The 20,665-nt window shown below is 38.1% G+C and overlaps 1 protein-coding gene across 2 annotated transcripts in view; it reads right to left on the minus strand.

Annotated features, from left to right (window-relative positions):
• Positions 1-3,938: 3,938 nt before the first annotated feature.
• MDFIC (MyoD family inhibitor domain containing) overlaps positions 3,939-20,665 on the minus strand; it is a 69,924-nt gene continuing 53,197 nt past the window's right edge. For both annotated transcript variants that reach the window (XM_014548946.1, XM_014548945.1), the window contains one exon: positions 3,939-4,885. In XM_014548946.1, coding sequence (XP_014404432.1) covers positions 4,638-4,885 — 248 coding nt within the window. In that variant the 3' untranslated portion in view covers positions 3,939-4,637. The remainder of the gene's footprint in view (positions 4,886-20,665) is intronic.

Consider the following 20,665-nt stretch of genomic DNA (forward strand, 5'->3'; position numbering starts at 1 on the left):
GTTCCTGCTTATAGTGGGCCATGGAAATGGTTAAAAAAAAACCCTCCTTGTAGTAACTAATCTTTGGTTTAACAATATAAATACAGTGTGGAATAAACCTATCAATATATTTGCTGCCTTTGAAAACAAAAACGGTATGCTTAATTACATTAGTGCAAAGGAAGAGAAAAATTGTTATTTTAGTATTTGATGAAATTTTATCACGCCTGACAGGTTAGATGTAACAAAGCTACAGACCTACAAATCACAAGTAATTATATAGGGCATAAAGTTCTTGAACAATTTGAAAATTAATATTATTAATAAATAAACTTATTCATCAGGTGGTTGGGTACATCTAAGCATTTCAACTGAAATTCAAGAGAGTAAGCCACGAATCCTCTGGACTTGAGTCTTATTTGTTTTAGGCAGTGACTCTGACGTTTATAGCATTAGAATCTAGGGCACTGGTAGGGTTAGTACGGATGAAAAATGGGCTGCTATTTCATAAGGTTTCCTTGGTTACTCCTTAAACTGTTCAGAGAAACCACTTCTTCAGGTAAAGAAAATGAATACAGTTGCTATACTGTAAGGACACAAAAATAAAGTTATTATATTTCTATATAAAAAGCCTTCTCCTACATAATTTTGGAGAGGTTAAATACTACCTGTAAAAAAATTCCTATTTAAAAATTGTTACAACTGAAACCCCTAAATGAGAATATTTCTAATGATTTACTTTTGGGTAAAATTCATTAAATCTAATACCTAACTTCATAGAACTTTCATGTTTAATCTAAGCAATGTAAAAAAATTACCATGCCCTAGCTGGTTTAGTTTAGTGGATAGAGCATCAGCCTGAGGACTGAAGGATCCTGGGTTTGATTCTGGTCAAAGGTACGTACCTCAGTTGCAGGATCCTCAGGGCTCATGCAGGAGGCAACCAATTGATGTGTATCTCTCACATCAATATTCCTCTCTGTCTTTCCCCCTCTCTTCCACTCTCTCTTAAAAATCAATGGAAAAATATCCTTGGGTGAGGATTAAAAAACAAAAACAAAAAACAACACCTTAATTTTTATAAATTGAGAGATAATTCCAAAACAAATATATAAAAACAAGTTACTGAAAAAGGTACAAAACTTGCATTTTGCCCTATTATGGAATACTATGTTTTGAAATCAGTATGTCAACTGTGACTTGCAGTATAAGCTGAACTGATATTTTTCATAGTTCATTATGGGTGTGATTTACATAAGGAGACTAGAAAATCTTCAAAAAGGGAATGAACACGATAAAAGCCTCAGGTTTTAAAATTACAGTTGAATTTTTTTCAAATAGCAATTAACATATCAATTACATAGAACAGAACATATCTACAAAATATTCTAAAGCACAAGAGAGAGGTCATATTTTTATTTCAAGATAATGTATTCAGGATAATACAGGTCAAGTTTAAAAATGAGATTGTTTCTACATTTAAAAGGAGACTGAGTCTATAACTGTAAACTATATCACTTAGTCACAAAGGCCATATAATTCAACAAAACATTTTACATACAGAAATTCTAAAATATATTGAAGTTATTTTCACAATTGCCTGCTTTGTTTCCCATTTATTTTTTAAAAAGTAATACAATGATACCATTATAATTATTTAATAGGAAAGGAGTTAAGGGAAGACTAGATAATATAGGCATGCAGTCTATACAGCTTTGCTAGAGAGCTGTCATTTAACCCTCTCCAAGCCTGTTCCCAATGACCAATGGGGGGAGGGACTGAACAAAGGCAGTTTGGATGCATGCCCAGCGGGGTCTGGGAGGTCTGGGTGACATGGGAAGGTGCTGAGCTGTCAGTCACACCTGGAAGCGAGTCAGTGGCCCTAACAGGCATGGCCACAGCAAAGGCGTGAGACCTGAAAGCTAAACTCCTAGACAAGGGGCGTTTCCTCGCGTGGCTCCCTTGCCTGCTGTTTGTGCCTGACCCCTGTGCAGAGGGCCATGTCCCTGCACTCGCCCACGTGGTCCACGGCCATGTGGGCTCCCCATGGACTAACGACTCTAACCAGCCTGATGCTCTGCCGGAACCAGCTGCAACAGGGTCATTCTGGACGCTGGCTTTGCTTCTGGCTCTACTGGGACCCCAGCGGCACCTTTCTCAGGACTGGCTTAAGGACATGGGAACTGTGGAGCCCAAGGAAGATAACTCCCTGCAAATAGAGCTTTTTTCCGCATCTCGTTCTTCTGTGGGGGCTCCTGACAATGCTTATTGCAGAAGTACCCCAAGAACCCCACTCCCACGCGTGACAGGGCAATCTGGCCCACTAATTTCCCTGTAACACCAGGTACTTTATGGAATGACTGCAAAGTACACAACAGAGGAAAAGGGCTATGGGTATAAATATGAAAAAAAATTCTATTAGTGTTCCCTGTTACAGAGAAACATTATTTTAAAAGTGCTCATATTTTTACTGCAATTGTAGCAGAATATATTTAAGTATTAGACGAACCACTTAGTTGAAAAATTTTGCAGGATAACAAATGAAATATTTTAATAATTTTAGATCATTAGAATGCTCTATAGGCCAATACACAGATGACATACATCCTAATATATATGCCTAAGGTAACTCTGGGTACATGTAAATATTCAGATTCTGGTTACTAAGAAGTTCTTATATTTGATATAACAACTAAAATACAAGGAAGACAAAGATAAGGAAGAGAAAGACAGATTTTTACTAGAATTCTATTTAAACCAGACACTTTAAAGTTGTGAGTGTGTGTATGTGTGTAAACGGGGGCGTCAACTATTTTTTAAGTACTTTAGGTAAAGACATAAGTAGAAACTAGGTTTCATCTCAAAGGAAAAAAAAACACATAGGTAGCATTGCTGTGCTTTCATTTAAAATTTCTCTTAAAAGGCTAGGTTTGCTAAAAAGCTTCCTAAAAATATGCACGTGTTTTTACTCTTAATTTGATATTCAACCAGAAAAATTAAAAAACTATTAATCCAAAGTATATTTTCAAAATTTCTACAAGAAATTACATTACATCAAACCAAACTACAACTTCAGGAAGATCAAATTTAGGAGACCATGTAGTGTGAAAATGTCCTCTTCCTCTTATCTGCCCAACACAGTCTCTATCTCAATAGCAATATACTCAGTCTTATAATTGACTTATTTCGGTACACTTAAGGGTTTCATAACCTGCCATGTTAGTTCAATTTTACATAAAATCGCAATACTGACATTGGTCACAGTAGTGGATGTCGAGACTCCCACTGTACTGGAAGAATGGTTTGCTGTTTATAAAATATAACAATGCTTAAGAAACAAACCAAAAAAACCCCATGAACCCCCTTAGAAAACAACACAATTCTCAAGTGAAAGAAAGAGAAAGAAAGAAAGAAAGAGAGAGAGAGAGAGAGAGAGAGAGAGAGAGAAGGAAAGAAAGAAAGAAAGAAAGAAAGGAAGGAAGGAAGGAAGGAAGGAAGGAAGGAAGGAAGGAAGAAAGCAAGCAAGCTTATGAATAAATCAAATCAAAAATACTGGGAGTTTAATATTAAAAAATCTCCTAATTTAAATGCAATTTGTTAAAAGTATTTCACATTCTTTAGAAAATATGGTTTTTAAATAAGGCCTTCTGTTTTTATCCAAAACTTTATCATAACTTTTAAATTATGTGTAAAAAATGTATATTTTAAATTTTATAGTGTTTTTTTTAAGCTATAGGTTTTACAACTAAAGAGAATACATACTTAAGGTCTTTTTTCTTTAACTGCTTAAAAACACACACAGTTCAGGCTATTCACCTAAAACTTTGCCCTAAATCCAAATAATTCATTCCAGCAGCAGGTGAATCACTCATTCTGAGAGGTTTCCTCAAATGTCACATTCTCCTTGAACCTTCCTGGACATTCCAGCAGATATTAGTTGTTCTTTTCTGTGTATTGCATTCCTATATCCTTTTGAGTTTCTCTCTCTCATAATCCCCACGGTATGCCTCGTGGTTCATTTTTTAAGGTCTCGTTCCTCCGCTAAACTCTATTCTCTCATGGATGGAAATTGAATGACAGCCATCTCTGCATCTCAGCAGATGACACACAGTAGGCACTCAATGTCTGTTGAACAAATGGAGAAAGGGGAGAACAGAGCATAAAGGTAAACTCGGGGCGCCCAACTGCTATTTGGATTTGTTTCCCAAAGTTTACTTTAAAGTAAAAATGTTTACTGTTAACCATTAATAGATACACATGAAAATTAGTCTGCTTTTAATACCCACAGAGAAATAATACATTTGGAGCAAAAGCCTTCTGAAAATGATTAAAAGAAATAGAAATATGTATGAAAAGGAGGAAATATTTAGTTTTGTTTTATTTTTGTTGTTGTTTTTTTGGGGGGGAGGGGGGTTTGGTCAAAATGTCCCTTAGTCACTGAATCCTATTAAAGAGCTTAAAAGTAGTTAAAATTTCACATATTAAACCAAGCAGATTTGGTTAGAGGGGAAAAAAGGCTTTCAGAGATTACAAAAATGAGTTAACAGTGCAAATACTAGGTTGCTAGTTTCACGAAATCTTACCATGTGCTTTTTTTTCTTCCTTAAAAGGAACATTTAAAACACTCTCCAGTTTTAACGCAAACAAAAGATAAATATTTATGAAGGAAAACAGATTCCACAGCATTCCATACAGATTTCCAAACAGTCTGATGATTCACAACAGGCGTCCATGATGCCACAGTCCATGTCACAAGGGCAGTTGCAGTCATCCCCCATTTCATCTCCGCAGCAACAGCAGCAGGCTTCTGAGGTACAGATGCCACAGGAAGCTTGTCCCAGGACGATGTTGCAGAGGGTCAGGAATTCACAGAACAAGCAGGCGAGGATGCAGTGGACACAGCAATCTTCATTTTCAATCGGGAAGAGACCGCAGAGTGGGGAAAAAGGAGGAACACAAAATACAGAAATCATCAAGAGGCTGAATAATAAGTTGGTCAAAATAAGTAATCCAGAACCCAATGATATGTTTTCCTAGAAGTCTTTCGTAGGCTGAAAGCTCAAAAATAAACCTAAGTTAAATTCTAGATGAACGATCTTTAGAACTAAGACTCCATATGAGAAAAAAAAAAGGTTGTAGCTGTGTATGCACGAGTGGATGTGGGTGAGATTATTACTGTCACACACTATGCAACAACCCTTGGTACTAGGTTCCCCCTTCTGTATATCCATCTTCCCTGTACCCTACTGCTCTCTATAACATTGGCTAAAATGATTCCATGACACTGAAGTCTTTCAGAAATAAAAAATTCCTTCAACTGCTCCACAGACCTGCTCCAAAAATTGAGAGAAAAAAAGACATATTCAGTATATTATTGAATAATGGAATCATTAGTTAAATTGGAATCTATTAAACTGGGATCAGCATGTTTTACTTGCCAATAAAACTGACTCAATTTCATGGTATCAAATATTTTTAGTTTCACAAGAACTAAAGAAAAACAGACTTCTCTTTAGGTTCAACTGTTGTTCCTGGAATCCAAGTTCTTCTGCCCATTTCTAACAAAGGATTTGTCCCTTAACAAATGTGAATGACGACACAGGAACACCGCTTTCCCACCGCCAGTGTGGCAAAGTCTTTGCATTTCTATTATTGCCTGAGACATCTCTAATGATCCCTCTTTAAAACAATCTTTAGCAAACTTCACCAACTGACATAAAAAGGCCAGAAATCAAAGAGATCATAATCTAGAGATTTAGTACCCCATATTCTAAACTTCTTTCCTTTAGAAGAGTGATTTTCAAGCTTTTTCATGTCATAGCTTACATAAACTAATGACTAAAATTCTGCCGCACACCAACAAATATATTCTTTTACTGATCTGATAAAAAAAAATAGGTATGACTTTGATTCATTCACACTGGACAGCTATTGTTGTGTTGGTTGTTGTCATTTTTTTTTTTTTTACAACCTAAGGGAAGAAAGGTCAGTGCCTCTGACTAGCCAGGTATTGCATGTTTTAAAAATCCCTGCAGTGCCCTGGTTGAAAATCACTGCGTTAGAATTTTGTGGCAAGTGAGAGGAGCAGCTGAAGAAATTTCTATTTCTGGGGGACTTTAACATGCGTCATCAAATTATTTAAGACCAATGTTATAGGACCTTTTTCCAATTTCAGAAATACTTGTGCATTTTTACCAGGACTATTTCTGGGTTTGTGTGTTGTTGTCGGTTGGTATTTTGTTTCGCTTTTTCTGTATTTTATACAATGAGAGCTTGAGGAGGGGATTCTGCTTCCAGCAGCAGCAGCAATGTGGAGCCGCCCCACCCCATCCCAGTCACACCCATTGTGTTTCAGTAGTGGCTTGAAAACTGAGCGCTTCTGAAGGAGTTTCATGAAATTGCGTGACCATCCCATAATAAGCTCCCCAACTCCTTGAATATGCCCGTTCCTCTATAGTCTCTCACTTCATAAAGATTCTCTAACTTTGTAAAAAAGTAGGGAATGTGCAAACACAAGGTCATATTCTAAATGCCAGGTGGCAAAGTAGGGAGGGTCCGAAAAGAATTCAAAAGAGAAACTCCAGAGCTGTTTGTAGAATTTAAGGCTTCAAAGAACGCCACAACCTTTCCTTTCATTCCTGGGCCCACTCTGACATACAATGGTCTGTAGAACAACTGGAAAAAGATCACAGAGTTGTGAGGGTGTGCAAGTTTCTCTCCATCTTCCCTAATATTTTAGTAGTAGCCGATCCTATCAGGAGAACGTGGAGAGCACCCACATGAATCCACATTCATAACCTTGGAAAGTACTGGGTTTCTACAGCGTGTCTGTGGTTTATCTCTTTATAAACTTTTATCCTAATATCTAAAGTTATATGTCTCTGTACATTTGAGCTTTTATAGGAATCATATTATTATCATTTGTAAAATATTCAAAATGTTATAAAGAGCTAGCTTTATTATCATTATTATTATTATGAAAATAGTGTTGAACTGGCAGTAAGCCACACTTGTGATCTTAACTTTCTTTTCCTCTGCTGGATGCTGTATTTCAAGACTGAAAGAAAGAAGCTACAAAAACTCGCTTGAGCCCTGACTGGTTTGGCTCAGTGGATAGAGTGTCGGCCTGCAGACTGAAGGGTCCCAGGTTCGATTCCGGTCAAGGGCATGTACCTTGGTTGCGGGCACATCCCCAGTAGGAAGTGTGCAGGAGGCAGCTGATCAATGTTTCTCTCTCATTGATGGTTCTAACTCTCTATCCCTCTCCCTTCCTCTCTGTAAAAAATCAATAAAATATATTTTAAAAAACTCACTTGACACTGAAGAACCTTTAACTGAGTAATTTTAAAACAACACCATAGAATTCCTGTGAAGAGCATTTTTGTTCAAAAGTATGTGTTTCAGATTTACCCTTGTTGATTAATGTAGCTACAGTCCACCTATTTTCCAGGTGTATAGTATTCCATTGTTCTAATGTACCATCATTTATTTATCCATCATACTATTTATGAATATTTGGTCATTGCCAGTGTTTTGGTATTCTAAACATGACTGTTTGAAACAATTCTGTGCAAGTCTCTTAGAGCACAAATGCTAAATAAGTAGCAGAATAATGGCTGGGTCATAGGGTGTGCATATGTTTAATCTTATTAGGTAATTCAACATTTGTTTCCAAATGACTGCTCCAAAATGTATTCCCACCCATCAAGTATGAAAATGCTCACGGTTCCATCTCCTCGCCAATCTTTGACACGGGCATAATCTCATACATGCCGAGTAGTTGAGTAGGAACGGGTGTCCCACTGTGGTTTTACTTATTTACTAAGTTTGGACACCTTTTCATGTTTCCGTGCCATTCGTGTTTCCTCTTCTTTGAAACGGCTGTTCAGCGTGTTCATGCTTTCCACTCACTTTTCTATTGATTTGCCTCTTTTTTTTTTCCGTATTGATTTGTAAAGTTTTTAATATTCAAGATATCAGGCCTTTGTCAAATATGATTGTCCTTTCTCAATATGTGGCTTTTTCAGTTAGAATGACAAGAGACAGATGAGTTAATTTTTAGACTGTGAGAAATTGAAGTTATCAAGAGAAATCCAAATTGTTCTGTAATTAGCTGGAGATATGGGGCTGGATGGCTGAGGAAGTGAAGGGGCAGATGGGCAAGTCTGGCAAATTAGTGAGAAGAAGAGGAGGCATTACTAAGATTTGGGAGCATAAATAAAAAAAAGTTTTTGTGTCTGATTCAAAACAAGGGAGTCCAGCCACGCCTATATGCAGAAAGGGAGAAGACACCAGTGAGTAATCAGGAGGAACAGACGGAGTGTTATTGGTGTGAAATCAACAGTCTCGGATGAAGAGAGGTGGTATTGGCATTCCAAACTAAACAACTCATTCCATTCATAGGATATATTACTTTGAAAACTAAAATGTCTTCATTTATAACTGATGTCCCCCCCCAGGAAGATTAAGTGAGTATTAGGAGTGACCCATTATTGTCTAAATTGTAGACAATAATGACAGTTGTCAAACAGAAATCAGAAGTCCTAAGCCAAGAATAAAATCTCTCCAAACTCCTACATTTAGCCAACAAGATCTACAAGTTAATTTAGTCTGTTACTGTCTTTGTATTTTTAGTAAACAAAGAAAAATTTTAAAAAGTTCTTAGCTCTAAATAGATCAAACACTCCTTTTCTAGCCTGTCTTCTATAACACATGATTCCTATAACTAATAGATTTGAGTGGTGGTTTTACATACACGGGAAGCCTAGCATTAATGAAGAAAAAGTATTTATTGGCTGTTGTCAGAATTAAAATAGGTGTTATCTTGGGACAGTGATGTTTTCATCACTCTTTCATAAAAAAAAAAAAAAACACAAAACTATTTAAAAAACTTACTTTATACTGAACTCTGTTTTAAGGACTTTATAAATATTAATTCATTCAATTCTAATAATATTTCTAAGAAGCAGTTTCCCCATTTTAGCAATACAGAGAAAGATTTATAGGAAATTTATGAAATTTATCCAAGTCATAAAGGCAATAAGTAGCAGCTGCCTCTCGTAGGGCTGGGTCACTCTTAATACTCACTTAATCTTCCTGGGGGGGACATCAGTTATAAATCCAAAACATTCTGCTGCTATTTTAAAAACTTACTTTATACTGAACTCTGTTTTAAGGTCTTTATAAATATTAATTCATTCAATTCTAATAATATTTCTAAGAAGCAGTTTCCCCATTTTAGCAATAAAGAGAAAGATGTATAGGAAATTTATGAAATTTATCCAAGTCATAGAGGCAGTAAGTAGCAGCTGCCACTAGTAAAGATGGGTCACTCCTAATACTCACTTAATCTTCCTGGGGGGGGACATCAGTTATAAATCCAAAACATTCTGCTGATTTGTCTTGGTGATTTGTTTTTGGCCTTGAGTCAAGTCCCTTTTCCTTTCTAAAGATGATTCTGAATTTCAGTTTTAATGAAGAGTTGATAGCAAATGTTAGCCTTCACCAAGTAAGAGTAAAGTTGATGAACTGCTGCCAGTCACATTGTCAAAACAGACATAAGAAAGAGATGTCACAATCAAAAGAAAGAATGCTGTCTAATTAAAATATAAAAATTAAGGCCTATAGTTATATGAACAAGAACAATGTTGCTATTACATAGGAACTCTAGTGGCAAAACTAGAGTGGTAAAAATGACAGAGGTCTCAAAATAATAAGCTCTTTATGTAAATATTAAAACTTACAAAAAATAGACAACTTATCTGAACACACCTTCTATATAATTACTGGAAAAGCACTTTGGGCTACTGTGAAAAACCAAATCTATTAACAGGCCCCTAAAAAAAAACCCACAAACCAAAATGCATTTTAGAGATTAAAATGATATGAAACAAATTGAATTTACAGAGACATCTACCATAGACTTTTATTTCCTGTACTTTATAAGTAGAAAAACACCTAAATATAACAACCAAAAAGAAAAAATGAATCCCTAATATTATCAAATCAATAAATAATCTGACTTTTCATTCCTTGCCAGAAACATCTTTCTTTTCATCTGTGTTCTAGAGTTTATTTGTGACTTGGGATAATAAAAGTTAAATAAATTAAGAAAAAAATAGTTGTTACAGTTTCTACCTACTCCATCCCCACCACCTCCAGCAGAATCAAAAATCATAAAAGGCATTAAGATGTTGGTTTTATTTGAAGCAAAGAGAGGATTATAAGGATTATCAAACTAAGACTTAAATAGAGAAACAAACTGTAAAAAAGATGATTCCTCCACCTCCATGAAGTTCACTGTTTGAAATAATTCTTTGCCCAATTACTGAGGTTTATAGTGTTTATGGTTTTATTCAGTCATATGTGCAATTCTTGCCAAAAGTGTTTAACCTCTGAGAAACCAGCTAGGTTTTAGGAAAAGGTCCCTGACCCAAATCAGGCCAACCAAGAACTGCACAATTTAGTGGACGACTGAGACGGGGACACAGCACAGGACGGACAGCTACTGCAAATTTAGGGGGGCTGGGGGGGGTGATTTATACCAGCAGCCAAGTAGCAAAAAAAAAAAAAGTATGAAAGGAAATCTTCAGCATAATGTTTTATTTTTTTAAAAAGTTATGAATCACTGCAGACACAAACCCAAACAAAATCTTTACATTTTATAAAAGGTCATCAGTATTAAAGCCAGGTAGCTGGTATATCTGGAAATAAGCTACTAGCTTCCCAATACCAATGAAGGTAACCACTGAGACCTAAACAGCATCTCAGATGACAGACGAGAATACCTGTGACTAATCCAAGGGGCTTTGTTGTGTTTGAAAATGAGAGTGAAGATTCATTTCTTTAAGAGCATGTTCATTTAATAACGAAATGATCCCCAACTGATTTACCCAATCATATATGGCCAAAACTACTGGGAAAATATGAGGAAAGCAGTTTGTTATAGTAAAAGAAGCCCCGACTAAGAGCCACCAGAAAACTATCTGAACAGAAAACTATCAGCTCTAGTCTAAACAAGTCTCTAGCCCTAGCTAGTTTGGCTCAGTGGATAGAGTGTTGGCCTGTGGACTGAAAGGTCCCAGGTTCGAATTCGGTCAAGGGCACGTGCCTGGGTTGCCGGCTCGATCCCCAGTAGGGGGTGTGCAGGAGGCAGCCAATCAATGATTCTCTCTCATCATTGATGTTTCTATCTCTCTCTCTCCCTCTCCCTTCCTCTCTGAAATCAATAAAAACATATTTTAAACAAGTATCTATTTCTTTAGTTTCCTTCTTTCAAGATGTGGTATGACTTGCTCTTCAATTTCTTTGAACAAAGACACTAAACAATGGAATACAGGGAAGTCAAAGAGCAGTGAGTTCTGAGAATAACCTACAGCCCCTTTTTGAGCAAAAAGAAAAAAAAATATGCAGATTTGCATGTGTCTTATCTTGACTAATCTCAAGTAACATTTCCTAAGACTTAGAATGCTTGAAAACACACTCTGAATCAGATCCCTGTCACGTAAACTATATATGGAGACACAGGTTCATTCTCCTTTTGAAGATGCCAACAGTATGCCATAAAGCAACACAGAGTAGAACATGAAGTCATTAGAAAATGCATAATTAGTAATTTAGGAAATTGCACTGAGAAAAAAACCTGACTCTGTAGTTTCAAAACTACAGAGAACCCATGGGTGTTCCTATGTCTTTAGTTGCTAAGGCTCCCATCTGCCTGGCAAGGGGGCAAGGGGACTCTGGTGCAGAGAAGCCCAACTGGGTGAGGCATTTTTCCTCCCAGATATTGCTCCATGGTGACTGTTACTGCTCAACACAAATAGAAAAGCAGGCGAGGAGTAGGTTTCGGTGGTCCTGAACCCCAGCCAGAATGGCTAAGTTAGTGTATGGCCTCTAGGAAGAGCCAGCTGTGAGGAACGAGACAGACATCTCCAGGGAGTTCTGCTTTTCAAGTGTTCGTGGGGGCAGGAAATAGTTCCTAAGACAGCGCAGTAGCTCAGCTCCAAGTAGCTCCCTGTCTCTAAGCCAGAGGACTCGCAGCATCTGGCTCCGGCCCTAGCGTGACCTGCTGCCTGCATAACTGGAAATGCGCCTCCCACACAGAACCCTCTGGCACACGTTTGTCAGTCAGAAAGCCATCACCACTTACCTGCTGAAGAAAGGGAGTTAGGTCAGGAAGTAAAATAAAGAGAACTACATCTTACACTGCAAAACAAAGAGGGCCACACTTGGCCCTCGACCGTTTGGCTCAGTGGATAGAGCATTGGCCCAAAAACTGAAGGTGCAGGGTTTGATTATGGTCAAAGAGCACATAGCTCAGTTGCAGGTTCCCCCGCCCTGGCCAGGGTGCATGAAGGAGGCAACCAATCAGAGTGTCTCTCTCACATCGATGTTTCTCTCTGTCTCTTTCTCTCCCTTCCACTCTCTCTAAAAATCAATGGAAAAATATCCTCGGGTGAGGATTAATTAAAAAAAAAAAGAAAAGAAAAGATGACCACACTTGGAAAACAACAATAATCTTTACTATTATCTTTCATCTCAACAAACTCAAAAGAACCTTGGGAAAAAACTGCACCATTCTCCAAGACCCCACAAAATGACTCCTCAGTAAATTTCCTATCACTTGTCCAAATTCTAGAATCCATCCTCCTCCTATGCAAGGTGCATTTGTATTTTAAATTACAATAAGTTGACAGCACAGCTTCTTTGCTTCTCTTATTCGTTTATCCTGCTGCCTGACCTGCAGTTGATTCATTAAATATTCAAACTCCCAAAGAGTTTGGTCCAGTAATTGGGGCATGACCTAACTAGAGCACTGATTCAAGCAGTCTTTTCTGAAGAGATGCATTTTACAAAGTTTAGGAAAATAACATATATACCAAGATACCTTTTGTTTCCCAGGTGCTTTACACAGAAATCTGAACAGGAGCAAAAAAACTCAGTTAGTAGAGGTGTTTATTTAAAACACTTTACAGCCCAGCCGTGGTGACTCAGTGGCTGAGTGTCCACCTGTGAACCAGGAGATCAGTGTGATTCCAGGTCGAGGCACATGCTCAGGTTTGGGGCTCAATCCCCAGTAGGGGGCACGCAGGAGGCAGCTGATCAATGCATCTCTCTTATCATGGATGTTTCTCTCTCTCTCTCTCCCTCTCCCTTCCTCTCTGAAATCAATAAAAATACATTAAAAATAAATAAAACACTTTACATGCTGAGAGGGGGTAGGCAGGAGGGAAAAGAAAAGCTAAAAATCTTGATGGTACAAATAATCCCTACATTTGTTGAACCTCTACAATACTTTATGATTACAAATTTAATAGCTGGTAATAGAACTGTTCTCATAGTGTTATGGTGAGGATTAAAAGACACAACACATATAAAATTCTCAATAAAGGATTTATCATGTAAGTACTTATTAAACTTTATTACTGTGATAGCAACAAGAAACCTACCAATGTTTCTTTCATTCACTCTGATTACCTCAACAAAGTAGGGCCATTCTGTCTTAACCTAAGGAGGGTTATAAAAGGCTTGAACCTAAGAGGAGAGAACCATGAGGCTACTCTAAGAGAATGTGCAGCTCAGTGGAGGAGAAATCTTCTCAGAAGGAACTAGTAAAGTCTTGCGTCTGGCTACAGAATATTTAAAAATAATAATTTTTTTCCATATTTAAATTAGTACCCAATTATCTTCTCAGGAAGCTAGAAAGCAAAATAGTAAGACCATACTTCACTTGAACCTATTCAAAGCTTGACGGTATTAAAGTTGGCCAGTTGAAGTATCTCTAATCCAAAAAGTTTTATTAATAACAAGGTTAAATATAATTTTGGATAAAAAAAATACTTTAGATATTGAAAGCATTTTCCTAGAAAGAATACATGTCTAACAGTCTACTAAAGTTGGCCAAAATACCATCTATGGCTAGGACAACATATAATAAGTGAATCCTTTACTTTTAGTGAAAAAATATATACAGTGGGGCCTTGACTTACTAGTTTAAGGAGCTCGTTAACTCAAATTACTCTATCAACTCAATGCAAAAAATCGGCCGAGAGACAGCTGGTATCTCAAAAAACTCGTTAGTCGGGACACTCATAAGTCAAGGCCCCACTGTATGTATAAAAATGACCTAAGAAATATCTCCCAGAAACTTAGTTTAATATTTTCCTATTTTTATTTTTGCAACCATGTTTATTTCACAAATCACATTTTATTTCACCTTTTAATTGTTATTGTTTAAATACTGTGCAAGTGTACATTATAAAAAAGAAATCAGCTCTTAAAAAAGACATATAGTAAGCACTGAGGTAATCCTGCAAAAGGTGGTGATAATGATAATTATAAGTTAACATCCCTGCCATATTGGACACTTTTTATTATTTATTTTTATTGAGTTGTAACTAACCTATAACATTATATTAGTTTAAGGTATACAGAATTATGATTTGATATTTGTAAACACTGAAATGATTACCACAATGTCTAGTTAACATTCGTCATCATATATAGTTACAACTGTTTTTTTCCTGTGATGCGAACCTTTAAGATCCACTCTCTTAAAAACTTTAAAATGTGTAATACAGTACTATTAACTGTACTCACAATGCTGTAAGCTACATCCCCATTGCTTGTTTTATAATGGAAAGTTTGTATCTTTTGAAGTTTGCTCATTATGCCCATCTCCAACCCCCACTTCTGGCCACTACCAATAATCTATTTATATCTATGAGCTCATAGTTGTGTTTCCTTTTTAAAAAATCCTATATATGTAAGATCATATGGTATATGTCTTACTCTTTATGACTTATTTCACTAAGGATAATGACACCTCAAGGTCTACCTATGTTATTGTAAACAGCAGAATTTCCTCGTTTTGTTTGTTTGTTTTAGGCTGAATAACTCTATTGTACATATGTACCACTTTATTCATTCATCCATTGATGAACATTTAGGTTGCTTCCCTATTTTAGTTATTGTAAATAATGCTGCAGTGAACACGGGGGTGCACATATCTATGAGAAATACAAAGAATTATAGGAAAATATTATGAACAATAATACGCCAAAAAACTGAAGTCTGGAAAAAAATGGATACATTCCTAAAAATGTATAATCTTCAAAAACTGAATCAAGAAGAAACAGAAAATCTGAACACACTGATTACAACCAATAAAAGCAAAGAAGAATTTTACCAAACATTCTTGAAATATATCTGAAGAAACTCAAAACACTAATTTCAAAGAATACATGCACTCCTATATTCATTGCAGCACAATTTATAATACTAGTAGCTAAGCTATGGAAGCAACCCAAGTATTCGATATAGACGAGTGGATAAAAAAGCTGTGGTACATATACACCATGAAATACTAGTTGGCCATAAAAAATAAAATCTTTCCTTTTGCAACAGCATGGATGGATCTAGATAGTAGTATGCTGAGTGAAATAAATGATACAGATATATACCAATGTCTTATGATTTCAATGTCTTAAGTCCACCTGATAGTTTAAGGCAGATGTTTCCTAATTGGTTTTCTGTCTGAATGATCTATCCATAAATTAAAGTGTGATATTAAAGTTCACTCTTATTCTATTGCTGTCTATTTCTCCCTTTAAGTCTGTTAATATTCTGCTTTATGTAAATAGGAGCTCTTATCTTGGGTGCATAAATATTTACAAATGTTATATCCTCTTGTTGGTCTGACTCCTTTATCATTATGTAATGGTCTTCTTTGTCTCTTTTGTAGTCTTTGTTTTAAAGTCTGTTTTGCTTGATGTAAGTATTGCTATACCAGCTTTCTTTTGGTTCCCATTTGCATGGTATATCTTTTTCCTTCCCTTCATTATCAGTCTGTGTGCTTCTTATAGCTGAAGTGGATCTGTTGTAGGCAGCTTATAGATGGGTCTTGTTTTTTGTTTCTTTGTGTGTGTTTTGTTGACCGCATTACAGATGACCCCCCTTTTTAATCTCTTTACCCACTCTGTCTTTTAATTGGGGGGTTCAGTCCATTTTCATTTAAAACATTTATTGATCGGTATGCTTAGATTCCTCTCTATGTGTCTACTTCTATGCATCTATTACAAGTTTTTGCTTTGTGGTCAGCATCAGGCTTACATATAACAACATACATTTCTAACAGTCTATTTTAATTTGATAACAATTTAAGTTTTAACATATTCTTAAACCTCTACATTTTTACTCCCCCTAATTTTTAAGTTTTTAATGTCACATTTTAATTTTTTATTTATTTATTGTAGTTATTAGTGAAAAAAATTAAGACCTTTTTTTTTTTTCCCCCAACTCTTATCAGGTAAACCACCTATTTCTGTTTAATTAAGGACTATCTTTAGGTTTTGTCCTGTTGTTTCTTTTGGGACACATGCTTTGTTTCTTCGTTTTCCTTGACTGTGTTGACTTCTATTCAGTGGATAAAATGGCCGCCTCTCCCAGGCTGAAGAAGTAGCCTCATGTACGAGTTGAACTTCCTTGTACAAACTTGCCCTAAGTCTCTTCTGTCTCTCAACCCTTTTGTGATTGTCCAACCGATCTTAATTTTAGTGACTCCCACTAATTGAAGGTGTGCCGCTACCTGTCACTGTCTCAAAGGGGAGGATCTGTCAGCAACTAGATTCAGACTGATTGGAGCCAGAATGTCAGGTAGCAGCTTTTAAAGTTTACAAATCTGTATGGTCCTGTGGAACCCAAGCTGAAGTCCCACTGCCTCCCAGGACCAGACAATCTAGAGGAGTCTCCTGACCACCCTCTGAGTGTACAGTTTCCTTCCCAGGAGCTACCAATGGCCCGGAGTAAGGCAGAGGCCAGCTCAAAGACGGCATCCACGGGGCTGTATCCCCAGAGCGCGTATCATTAGGTCTCTAAATGAGTGCCAGATCTGAAGGCTGCCCAATGCTAAAGCTCAGGTCAAGCACATAGGCCCTAACTGAGTGCCAGATCTGAAGGCTGCCCAATGCTGGTCAAGCACATAGGCCTCTTTCACGGAATCCCTGCAAACATGTTTTAGTCTCTATCTGTGCAGTGCCCTACAGGTGACAGTTGTCCAAGAACTGTCTCTCTGGTGTTATAGTCCAATGGGACCCAGGGATTCAAGCCCTTTGCCACCTGAGCTAGGTGATCAAGTGGTGTCCCTGGGCAGCAGCAGCGAAACCCAGGGCACAGGACACATGTACAAGCTTCTCTCAGGAAATACTAATAATATGAAAAGTGGCAGAAGAGCAAGAAGATAGTGCCTACCTTCTCAAGTCTCTGAGGAGGATGCAAGTTGATGAGCTGGGGAGAGAGAGAGGGAACACAAAGATGATGCCAGCCAGCCCCCATCCTCAGAGAGTACATGAGCAGGCACCTAGATGTGTGGTAAACTCCTGACCCTCAGGCCAACACGTTAAGATAAGCAAATGAGACTCTTTCACATTAAGTCTCCGGTGTCTTTTGGTTGGCTGGCTCTGTGTTGGGCTCTGGGGGTAGGTTCATGCCTGTGAGCCCTTTAAGAAACTTCTCAGTTCACTACAGCCTTGAGAATCTCAAGGATCCAAGACCCGATGGTTTTCAAAACTAGGCTTGTTTTGGGGGCTCATGTCTCAGGGGCAGGTCTTAAAAGTTGAGGTGTCCAATGTGTAGTTCGAACACTTCGTTCCTTAGGGAGAAACTCCATGTTTTGAGTTCCCTCCTGATTGTGGTCATCACCCCAGAGTTTGGATTTATGGCATGATTATGTCTCAGCCCTTCTCCCAGCTATGATGTGTTTGTTTTTTTGTTTGTTTGTTTTTACTCATTCGCTTAATGTGTAGAATTCAACTGACTAGATTTTAAGTTTTTATTTTTCAGCAGAATTTGCTCTATAGGTAGCTGTAGATGCACAGATGTCTATGGAGAAGGTGAGTTTAGGATTTTCCTACGTCACAATCTTGAACCAGAATCCCTCATACCGAATGCTTTAGTTACTAAAGTTCAGAGACCCACAGGGCTGGCCAGGTCCCCTGTGACACCAGGTCTTCATGGTGGCCTGGGAGGAAACAACCACACTGGGAGGAAACGGATGGTATTCACAGGGCTGGTTTAAGGCACAACAGCAAGAGTCCAAAGGGCGGAGGCCGAGCAGTGAGTGTTCTGCAGGCCCCCATGAAGGAAGGGGCAGCGTCCCTTGGACAACTGTCACCTGTAGGGCACTGCACAGATAGAGACTAAAACATGTTTGCAGGGATTCCGTGAAAGAGGCCTATGTGCTTGACCTGAGCTTTAGCATTGGGCAGCCAGCAGGAGGACCAGGACTCTGAAGGCAGGAGAAGCTTCACCTTGAGAAGTCCCAGGAGGCCCTCCCTGGCCCTGGCCAAAGAGGCACAGGAGTCTAACATACACTCTAGCCAAGATGAAGAAGAACAAACCACATGAATGTTACAGCAAAATGAGACACCAAAGTATTTTTCAAAGCAGTGCACCGGAGATAAATCCTGTTATTTGTGGAATTAATTTATGAATCAACGATTGAATTGTTACTCTTGCCACATCCCTCCCTCTCCAACCATGTTCTCTGTTAACACTATTTGATTTCTTTAAGGCACCATCACAAGCCTCAGATAAACAGGACAGCGTGACATTGAAATTATAAGGTATAAATACCTCCACCTTAATTTACTGTACAAACCATTTCAGAGCTAAGAAAATCTATGACCATGCTGTTTGCAAGTACTCTAAAACTGACAAAAGCAGATAAACAGCTTTCTCAGAGAATAAACATTTTTTGGCCCAACTATATTATTTTAAATTACAGAAAAGAAGATAAAAATAAAAACCCGCCCCCTGAGCTGTTTCCTAACCCTCTGCACTCCATCAGGGCCACCCCCCATTGAGGTTTTCCTGAGTCACAGCTCATCACTTATGATGGCAATTCAGACAAGCCAATGCTAGGATACCTCGCTCCCCTCAACGCACAGAATCCCATAAGTGCCTGTGGTGGTGGTTGCTGTCCATACATTTGGTTTCGGTGAAGCTTCTAACAACAGAAAAACAGCATTCTTGGGGGCACAAAAACAAAGATGTTTGAATTCATGTCACCCTGCCATCTTCATAAATGGCAGGACAGCCGAGTATTATCTTACCTCTTAGGATCTAGAAAATTAAAACCTGTTTCTAGTCTTGACTGTGTCACGAACTGGCTAAGTAACCTTGAACAAGTTCCTTGACTCAGTGTCCATATGTATATAATGAAGGGGCAAATGATCTCCAAGTTCACTTCAAGCACTAAGTTTTTATGAGGATATAATCTAATTTCTATAAACAGATTTTCAAGTCTGTGTAAGGGTCTTTTTTTACCTTGAATAGAACCATTAGTTGTCTTAACACAACATTCAAAGCACAATTTAGAAGTTAATTAATGCTGTGCAAGCCGGTGTGGCTCAGTTGGTTGCACTGAAAGGTTGTAGGCTCAATCCCTGGTAGGGGGTGGACAGGAGGCAGCTGATCAATGTTTCTCTCTCTCTCCCTCTCCCTCTATCTCTCTCTCTCTCCTTCCCTATCTCTCCCTCTCTTCCTTACTCTCTCTCTAAAAATCAATAAAAAATCTTTTTAGAAAATGGTTAATTAATGCTAAATACAAGATGACTTCAAGTTGGCTTAACCCTATGAGCAAATGATGAAATGGCATGTGTCAGGTGAAGAGAAAGCAAAGGTGGACCCAGGCATTGGGGTAGCTGTGCAAAGGCAAAGAGGAAGAATATGATTGTTTTTTGTTGAGGCAGGAAAAACCAGGTACAAAGCCTTCAATCTGACATTTCGGAAACGAGGGGGCAGGGACACATTAGTGATGATACAGTGTCAGTGGGTCAGGCGGGATGACTCTGAGGAAAATAAAGGAAGTAGTGTTACCGGGGGTTGATAAGACACTGAATGAGGCAGTGATGGGAAGAGTAAAGTGTAATGCCCTGATTTCTGGAGCCACTTACCACAGAAGACATAGAGAAACAAAAATAGTTTGGTTTAAATTTGTTTAACATAAGACATAGTAAGTCCGAGGGTACCCAAATGGAGAGTCCAAGATGTGTCTGGAGACAGTGGTCTGGAGCTCGGGAGACAGACTTTAACAAGGGCATTGGAGGTAGCTCAGACTCTTACAAGGGAATAAAACGATTAAGCTACCCAGGGAGAATGTACCAAGTGAACAGAGAAGAGAATGTAAGGGGACGACACATTTAAGGGAAGGACTGAGGAAGAGAGGTAGGCCGGGGAAAAGGAGCAGACCACAGGAAAAGGAGGTGCATGGAAGTCAGAGAGAAAAACAGTTCAGGCAGATTATGTCAAACACTGTTTAGCCAGAGAAATTTTAGTGATGTGATAGGGATGGAAATGCATAGCAGAGAGATGAAGAGTGATGGGAAAAGGGGGAAGTAGAGACTGCTAAGGCAGATATTCTTTTAAGAAAGATGTGAAGAGAAAGCAAAGTCCAAAGAAAAACTGCTAGGAATACAGAATCAAGGTAGACATGTGCACAAACATTTACACACTCTCAGTACAGACACTGCTAGATAGGAAAGACGTGTGTATGTGTACTGTTCTCTGGAAGAGAGTTAAAACGGGAGATGAAAAGGGCTACTCAACAGAATGAGTGGACGATAGGACCTGCAGTAACAGGATGCTGCTACAACAAGAAAGCAGGCATCTCTTCCTTCGAAATGGGAGG

The sequence above is a fragment of the Myotis brandtii genome, unplaced genomic scaffold (assembly GCF_000412655.1).
Source record: "Myotis brandtii unplaced genomic scaffold, ASM41265v1 scaffold529, whole genome shotgun sequence".
NCBI classification, from domain to species: domain Eukaryota; kingdom Metazoa; phylum Chordata; class Mammalia; order Chiroptera; family Vespertilionidae; genus Myotis; species Myotis brandtii.